Source organism: Strix aluco, chromosome 17, assembly GCF_031877795.1.
Source record: "Strix aluco isolate bStrAlu1 chromosome 17, bStrAlu1.hap1, whole genome shotgun sequence".
Classification (NCBI taxonomy): domain Eukaryota; kingdom Metazoa; phylum Chordata; class Aves; order Strigiformes; family Strigidae; genus Strix; species Strix aluco.
Window position 1 is genome coordinate 1,874,500 of NC_133947.1, and position 8,602 is coordinate 1,883,101.

The 8,602-nt window shown below is 47.3% G+C and overlaps 1 protein-coding gene across 3 annotated transcripts in view; it reads left to right on the plus strand.

Annotated features, from left to right (window-relative positions):
- The window catches only part of DNAJC5 (DnaJ heat shock protein family (Hsp40) member C5), a 34,735-nt gene extending 26,996 nt beyond the window's left edge, over nucleotides 1-7,739 (plus strand). For all 3 annotated transcript variants that reach the window (XM_074843600.1, XM_074843601.1, XM_074843599.1), the window contains one exon: nucleotides 663-7,739. In XM_074843600.1, coding sequence (XP_074699701.1) covers nucleotides 663-766 — 104 coding nt within the window. In that variant the 3' untranslated portion in view covers nucleotides 767-7,739. The remainder of the gene's footprint in view (nucleotides 1-662) is intronic.
- The last annotated feature ends 863 nt before the right edge of the window (nucleotides 7,740-8,602 follow it).

Genomic DNA, 8,602 nt, shown 5'->3' on the forward strand with positions numbered 1-8,602 from the left:
GTGGTTGAGGCGCAGCACTTGCTGTGCAGAGATCGTTGCGGGTGATGGTCGGGGGATACTTGTGGCACAGGAGTTGGGTGGGTAACGCCAACACCGGAGAGAGAGTTGTTGAAAACTCCTGGAAGGTCTCTGTGGAAGTTGGTGGGGTCACCTTCCGAGCAGTAGGCATCACGTAGCTCCCTTCCCGTGGTGCTGGAGTAACCCAGACATGTGTGATTCCAGAAAGGGGCTTTTTTTACCCCAAGGGACTGGGGGTGTCGAGGCAGTTTAAGTGCGTCAAGTGTAAAGGTGAAGGATGGCTGCCCTACTAGCTGTATCTAACACTGTTTATGAAGATCTAGTGCTATTTCTGTAGAGTTAAGCCCATCATTTAAAAACTGTAGAGCCTTGTGTATGCTCTGGTCATGTTTTGAGCGGGCATTGCTGGGTGGTGGGCAAGGATCAGCTGCTCTTACCTGAAGAAAGAAATAAAATGAATGTGCCACGTGTAGGCTTGAGCCGAAGGGTATTGTGTGCGGGCTGAAAAACAGCAAATTAACATCATGCTCTTAGAGGAGTGTAAAATCGTGTTATCCGAGTGGTGTAGGGAGGTGTAACTTACCGAAACATGCGATGCTGCTGGTTTTCCTTGGCGTGCTAAGCCTTTTGTCTTCGCTTTGCAGAGGCCTCAGACGCACCTATTGTGATACAGCCAGCATCAGCCACAGAGACAACCCAGCTCACAGCTGACTCTCACCCCAGCTACCACACCGATGGATTTAATTAAGTTAAGGAAACACTGTAATTAGAATGGATTAAAAAAAAAAAAAAATACATGGCCAACTCAACACTAGAATCATGAACATTAGAAGTAGAGAATGGGGAGGGGGAATAATTCTGCCACAGTAAGAAGGCAGCTTTCCAACCTGCCGAAAATATTTTGTAATCCCTTCAGCCTTTTGTCACCTTTCAGTGTCGTATCTTGACGATACGTGAAGTGCTGTAGCATGCAGTATTTAAAGCAGTTTAGCTACGGTCTTATTTGTTTCCTCTTTTTTTTTTTCCCCCCCTTTTTTTTATAGCATGTATGGAGTTATGTTAAATGTCTGTGGTGTAATGTATTGAGTTGTCACAATATAAGTGTGATGGAGACATTCTGCATTTTAAGCAGTGGTACTGGCCTAAAAATGAGATTTAAAAAGTTTCACAGAAGCCACCATTCTTCCGTACAGCTGAGCTGTCGAAGACCTTTAAAAGTTCATGGTTTTCATTTGAGTGCAACAAACCAATTCTTCTATTCCTCCTTGTATTCCTGCATTGTTATCTAGACAAGTTTACAAAGTCAAGAACCAAAAAATGCCAGTCCTGCAGAGCTGGAGTTCTCTTTAATGCTGGTTTTCAGCTTAAATAAACCTACCTTGAAAAATAAAAAGGGAGAGTTTCCAATCTTTGAACAGAAAACTGATGAACAGCTCTAAGGCGATCTTCAGTGACAATGTAACCACAAACTGTAGTTTGCCACAAAACCAACTGTGAACGGGCTTGTTTGGTGGTGGCGGTGGGATTTTAACTTCAAGCACAATTCTGTTTAGTTTGAGTTCAGTTGTTTTCCTGAAATGCTAAAGACCAAATAGCGCAGTTTTGTTTGAATGCATGAGAATCTTAAAGTGAAACTGGTTAATTGGTTTTCACTGAGCAAGTGAGCAAAATGCGGACAGTGAGCAACAGCGTAAACGTTTCAAAAAAAAAAAAATTGGTTTTTAAAAATTTGGTCTAATAATTTGAGATTTTAATAGACAAAAGGGGTATTATGTGTCTTTTTTTAAAGCTTTTATAATACACTAGCCCTTTAATTTTCTCATGAACATCTTTGTGGAGTACTTTAGTGGATTTTTAAGAACAAAATACCTTTCTTTGTATTTATATTGTATAATTTGCACATTGTCTTGCATTTAGATTTGTTTACACCACTGTTTTTCTTTTTACTCAGAACAACTATGGGGAAACCATTGAAAGGTTCCCTGTACTATTTTGAAACCAAATCGTATCTGAATACTGCTCTAGAAACTGGTTTATTGAGGTTTAAGTGTTAAAAAAGCATTTTAGGCAGCTGCTGAATTGCTGGTATATTTTGTTGTTAATAATCCTGCTTTAGACGATACAGAGTCAGGATCTAGAACAGCGACCAGAGAACCTACACTTGGCACTTTTAGTGGTTAATTACAGCCTCTTTAATTTTGATCTTTATGGTTTTATATCACAACGCCTCTACTGTCCTTTGTATCCCCCTCGTCTCCCCTTTTCAGTTTTCACCTGTTTTTGTTGAGAGGCTATTTACAGCCTTCCGCCCGGTGTTTGCTGCTCTTTTACAAGATCCAGGTGTTACTTTAGAACGGGTAAAGCACTGTCAGTCTGTAAGAAAACCTCCAGAAAAAGAAGGGGACTCTCCTGTCAGAGAATTGTTCCGAATATATTTCCACGCTATCTTTGCACGAGCTGAAAATGATGGGGCACACAAAATCTGACATGAAACCGTGTGAAACACGCTGGGTAGAAGAACATGTTCTGAACACGGTCTCGATGTGAAGTGAGAGGGACGTTTGCAAAATCAGACTTTGCTGTAGCTGTTGGTACAAGCACACGCTTGTTGCCTGCATGTGAGCTTGTCGCAGATAAGCACGCTCGTGATACCACATCAGGTTCCCCAAAATTCAAAAAGAAATGTTACTTTTAATTGACTGGGTAGATTTCAGTAGCACACTTACATCACTTCTTCCTTGTCGATAGTCCTTTTAGACCTGAAACTTGGTGGCTTACTGGAAGATACTTCTAACTTTTTTTTATCTGGAAAACTCTTGGGCGGCCTTGAGGACAGGCGTGTATGATTTGGCTTGAGGTCCTTATTTAATTAAAGTCTTTGTTTGACCCCTTGGAATGAAAAGCAATTTTTTAGGCTTAAAAAAAATTAACATCACATCAACTGTCCTTGTAGATTTTGCCTCAGGCCTGTTCTTGATGTTGAATTGCACGCTGGAATATGCTTGAAGATCTGCAGGCTTTCTCCTCTAGAAACTCAGTGGTTAAAATAGCCCTTATCTGTGCAAATTATGTTCTTAGAAAAGAAAAAAAAAAAAGGTGTTAGGGGTTTTTTTTGGCTTTGTAAATGAGCATAGTTGACCAGAGTGACTCGTTAGGGAAAAGGCTGTTTCCTGCGTGCTGTAGTTTGCCATCCTCCGTCTCCCCGCCATCATCCAGAAGGGTAACACAAAGCCAGTAGTTTCGGTTGTTGCTCCACCACGGAGCAACCGTGACCCCCGATACTGGGGGCTGGTTGTCGCTGTTAATTTGGAATAATACTCTTATTTCTTAACCTCTCTGGGCTACTTATACGGAACTAGAAGGGCTGGCGGGAGGTTGTGGCTCCGGGGAGGTGGGGGGTTGCTCTGCAGGCTCCAGACATCGGGAGCGAAATGTGGGCGGCAGATGAGGATTAGAGGCGATGCCGTTATCCGTGTTCCGTGCTGCTTGGGAAAAGGTGACATCCGGGATAAATTTGCTGGCTTAGTTCTTCGCTTAGCAAGGCAGGAGTTTGAGGGAGAGACTGCTTTCCTTTCAGCTGTGTCTGTGGGTGGTGCGTGAACAGTAAATTAGTCTCTTGTATGCCAGAATGATGTTAGATGCTCCAAGGGAAACTACGCTGAGATCCCAGTTACAGGGAATGACAGGAAAACACGTTTTTAGCTGAATATTCACGGGTTTTGAAACTGTTTTAAGTTTGCCCATGTTACTCTAATTTCTGAATTTAAGATTATTGTGTATTAATGTAGTTCTTGGAGCAAGCTATTTAAACATGGCTTCTTTAAAACTTGTGTCATCAGAAGGTAGGTTAATGCCCGCTTTTTTTCTGCTCTTGTAGGCCAGGTACAAGAGTATCCAGGCTCTAACATGAGTTGCACTCCAGAATAGCCAAGCTCAATCCTTGTAAATACAAAGTTGCGTTGGAAATCGTGGTTAAAAACCCGGTGCGGAAGGTCACTCGGCGGCATGGGCGCGCGGAGCTGCGGTGTCCCCTCCCCAGCCACGCAGCGTAGCAGGCGCTGCAGCCCGTTCCCTGCCTTACATGCAAAATGTTTCCTTCCAGAATTAAACCTGAGCACTGTTGATCTCTGTTCAGGGCGTTGCCAGAATTAAAACTTGAGCTTTGATTTTGATTCTCTTTTTTTTTTTTTGTGGTTTTCGTTTCTTAAAAGTTGTATCATTTTTTACAAGTTGCCTGAGACCTCTGTTTCAGTAGTTCGGCCACCTCCATCTAGCTCATCAAACCTCTTCGGCACCAATTTTTTAGCACTTGTAGCTTCTCCTGATGAGGAATATCGGGGAGAATCTGCTCTGGAGAGCTTCTGCCGGCTGGTGTTAAGGACCACTGACTATTCCCGAGCTGTGCTGTGTGGAGAACTGCTTGTAGCTTAGGGGGGGAGCAGGGAGAGCGACTGCCTGGCTGCAGGGAGGGCTCGGGGATGGCCCCCTGGGGAGGAGGAGGAGGAGGAGGAGGTGGTGCTGGGCCTGCCCCGTCCTCCCTGGGGATGGGGAAATCCCCAACGCACTGTCGTACAAGTTGTACGCTTCACTTGAAGTGAATGAAGGGGCATTGCACCCGTTAAATGCCAGTTTCATTTTGTTAGTGATGTTTGTAGGAAATTCTTAAATATTTATCTGTATATAAATTTGTTCCTGTAAACCTCAGTGGCGTCCGATAGGGTGTAGATTTCTGCTGATTCCACGCAGCGATGTTTTAGAGTCATGTTACCTTTTTAGTCTTATTTTTAGATTTGTAACATTTTTAAACTGCTTTAGATATTAGCGCTCATAGTGTTCTTAAAAACGTGATGTTCTTTGAGGTTCGGGTGAGCACAGCCTGCAGAAAGACCCGCTGAGGAGGAAGGCTGGAGCACGGTGCTGAGAAATACCGAGTCCTGCCGCAGTGCTCTGAGTACAGATTCCAAACCTCTTCGTGTCAGCCTGTAAACACGGCAGCTGCAACCAGGGCAGGAGCCTGGCTGCAGAGATATTCCTGTCCCATCCGTAAAGCGGTTCTGTTGTGTGGTGTAGAGGGACACCAGCGTGCTTTGGGGGTGAGGGGGGTAGATCAGAGCATTTGTACCGTGTGTGTTCCCCGAGGGAGGTACCCACTTTTCTCAACTTGGTCTGTCCGCTGCCCTTCGGCGTTCTTGACGTTTCCAGATAATTTAGGAAATGCGTTTGTGCTGGCAGGTGTTTCTACCCGATGCGACTGGGCGCTGGCATCACGTTTAACAGGACGCTCTTGCAAGGTGGCCAGGGAGGCTTTTGCACCCCCCGCCTCATGTTAATAATTCTGGATGCTGTTTAAATCCGCGTTAACCTTAGAGCACTGAAACGTAACCCCCCCAAGTGCTTATAGCGTAAGGTCGGTATAAACTTAACATGCTTCATCATTTGATGCCGCTTCTCTGTATTATAGTGGAAATCATCTAGCTTGTAGTGTATCATTACACCGACAACTGCTTAAAATATCTTGAAAGAAATGTTAACTGATAGGTAACAAGGTGGCAGGAAATTTGTCAGCGTTCAAGTCCTGCAAGAACCGTGGTCCGCTCCACGTCCTGCGTTGGGAGGCTTACGTGCTCTCTGGGACTCGGCAAGACTGAAATTCCCATTTCCTTCCAAGAAGATGCTTTCTTTACAAGAAGAAACGGCGTGAGGGAAGCTGTCTGACGTTTGCACAAGCCAAATGCCATAAATCTGGAAGACAAACCTTCATTGAGAAATCAGATGCCAACGTTACATGCACAGTTAATTTTGTTGTTGAAAGGTTAGATGCTGGGAATTTCTGGTGGTTTTTTATATATATATATGTATATGTATAGAGGAAGCTCTTATATAAAGTGGCCATTCATTCTCGAGTGCTGTTGTCTTTGCTCCCTTTGCCCCACCGGCAGCCGTGTGGGTGTTCTCTTGCAGTCTGTCAGCAGTTGCTTGTCTTACCCTTCCAAAAATTCGATGATCTACTTGAATTCCACGAGCTGCCCCTTGTCCCCGGCCCCTGCGGCCAGTGCTGGGCTTTGCCTGCCCCAACTTTCCTTCGGAGGAAGGAAGGGAAACCCAGTGGTAAGGAGGAGGGCAGGGGCCATCTCTGGAACGACTTGGGCTGGTGCAGGCTGGGGCGGGGGCTGGTTGACACGCGGTGGACGCGCTCGTCGCTTGAGGTGTGATAGAACACATTGGTTTGGGTTGTTTTTTTTTTTTCCTTCATTTTCACCACGTTTTACTTTCCAAAGTGGGACTTGGTGAGCTCACAGAGCAAGGTCCAAACCCGCGCTGGAGGCTTTGGATTGCAACATCATGTGTGTGTATGTATGTATATATGCACATATGTATATATTTATACAACAGGTGTGCACCTAGTACTTGCTGCTGTTTTTTCTTTGGTGGTAAAACCGTGAAATTTGGCTCAAAGTGAACTCTCAGCCAGGTGAGCCGAAGGTGTGAGTTTTGCGTGTCCAGAAGTTTTTTCCTTTTGGCTGCAGGGAAAAAAACCAAACAAAACAAGGTCTGTCAGGTGAAATGGCTGGTGAAAGAGGTATGGAAGGATCCTGTTGTATAAATAAATGGGTGGTACCAGCGGGAGAGCTGGGCTGCTTGGAAAGGAGAAGCAATTTGCTACTGCCAGGCTCTTCCCTCCTTGCTCGAGTGAGTTTACGCTTGAGCAGCGTGGCGCGTTGGCACGGTCGGGCGCGTTGGCACGGTCGGGTCCCGTTCCGCCGTTGGCAGCGCCTGCAGGTTGGATTCGTAAGGACTCGGAGTTATTGCAAGTCATAAAAGCGAAGCTGGGCGGTGATCTGTGCGCAGGCGACGGGCGCGGGCCTACGCGCTTCTCGTTGTGCCGGGTGGAGCCCGCAGCCGGCCCCCCGCGGGCCTTGTGCTCCGGGGGCTGCTGCCTGACGTACGCAACGCCGGGGGTTTCTGCCGGGGAATATCCAGGAGGGGGTTTGTGGATCGCTCAGTGTTTGACGTTCTGGTTGCGTCCGTCGCGGTAGATGAGCCCTGAGGTTTGCCAGGTCCCAGACGCTCGATGTTTCCTCGCCCGGGTGCGTGTGGCCCGAGCCCGGCGCTGCCGGTCCTTCCCCTCATCCCCACCTTCCCCTGCTTCTCTGGGGCTGGGTGTGGACGCTTTGGTTTGTGTTACCGCAGACAGCCGAGGCGGTTTATATTCATTTTGCATGTGAGCAAGGCCCTAAACTAAGTAATTCATGGTGGGGTTTGGTTGGATTGGCCTCTTCAGGAAGCCTGAGGGAGCCGAGGGTGCCGGGAGGGGATACGTTCCGCGTTTGCACTGCACTTCGACTCGGGTGGGGTGGGGGGGAGCCCGTCTTTAAAAAAGGAAAAAAAAAAAAATTGTAAAAAAAAAAAAAACAACCAACCCACAATCGAAGTATAAATGCATCTGAAAAGCAATTATAATATAGACATATATATATTTTGTTATGTTACTAAAGGACCATACTTTGAATTGTATGTAAGTAGATGTGGCTGTCTGAACTTTGTGGATTGTAACACTCGATACTACTGAGCTCCTGTACATACACGCAGTTACGGCAGAAGGAATTATTTTATGTTTTAGCATGGTAATTTGTGTATTGTATGTCCAAATATAAACTAAAATAAAGATTGCTAAGTTATCAGAAACCACTGTTGTAAAATAAATGTTTTCAATGCAGAAACACAGGTCGGCTTTTTTTTCTTCCCGCGTCTGCGCGCTGGAACCCGTCCCAGGAGGGGCTCTGCGGGGTGTCGGGGGGACGGGGCAGAGCTCGGGCTCTCCTGACGTCCCTCCCCAGCACGGGCATGTCACAGAGCTCCGGGGGGCTGTGGGGTCCCCAGGGCAGGGACTGCAACTGCTGCCTCTGCTCCCTCTTGCACCCGCCATGGGCTCCCCGGGCGTTTTTGAACGTTAAAAGCCAAAGATGTTCATATGACGCCAGACCCTGGCAGGTATTTGGGGTGTAAATACAAGTTTTAGGGGCCAGGTGGTGCGAGAAATGGTTGCAGGGTGCTGGGGAAGGGGCCGGCTGCTCTGGCCTTGCTCAAGGTTGATCTGTCTGCAGGGAAAAATACCCTTTTGTGAAGAAGCCTCCGTTGTTGGAGATTGGCTTTGCTGCTGGTGCTGCCGGGGGAGAGGAGAAGCAAAGCTGGGTGAAAGACGTGCCGACGGCTGCTACGAGTCGTGTTTCCGAGCCAAGGTGGGGACGGAGGCAGCCTGACCCCCCGTCCTGCCCGCTCCGTGCCGGATGAAAGGCTGCCCTTGCACGGCCGCACCAGTGGCTCTATTACCTGTACGGCTTCCCCGGGATCCCTCGTTTTGAAGAATTTAATTCCTCATTTGATGGAAATCTGCTGGAAGGAGGTAAGCACAAAATGGTGGCGTTTCACCTCGGCAGGACTTGCCATGGCCTTGGCGTAGCCCCGCTCCAGCCCCTGGCCCTGCAGGACGGTTCCTGGGGGGCAGCTCCCTCCGGCCGCCCTCCCCTCATGCCAAGGCCGTGTCCTGGAGCCACTGCGCCGGGGATGCGTTGGGAACCCGTCA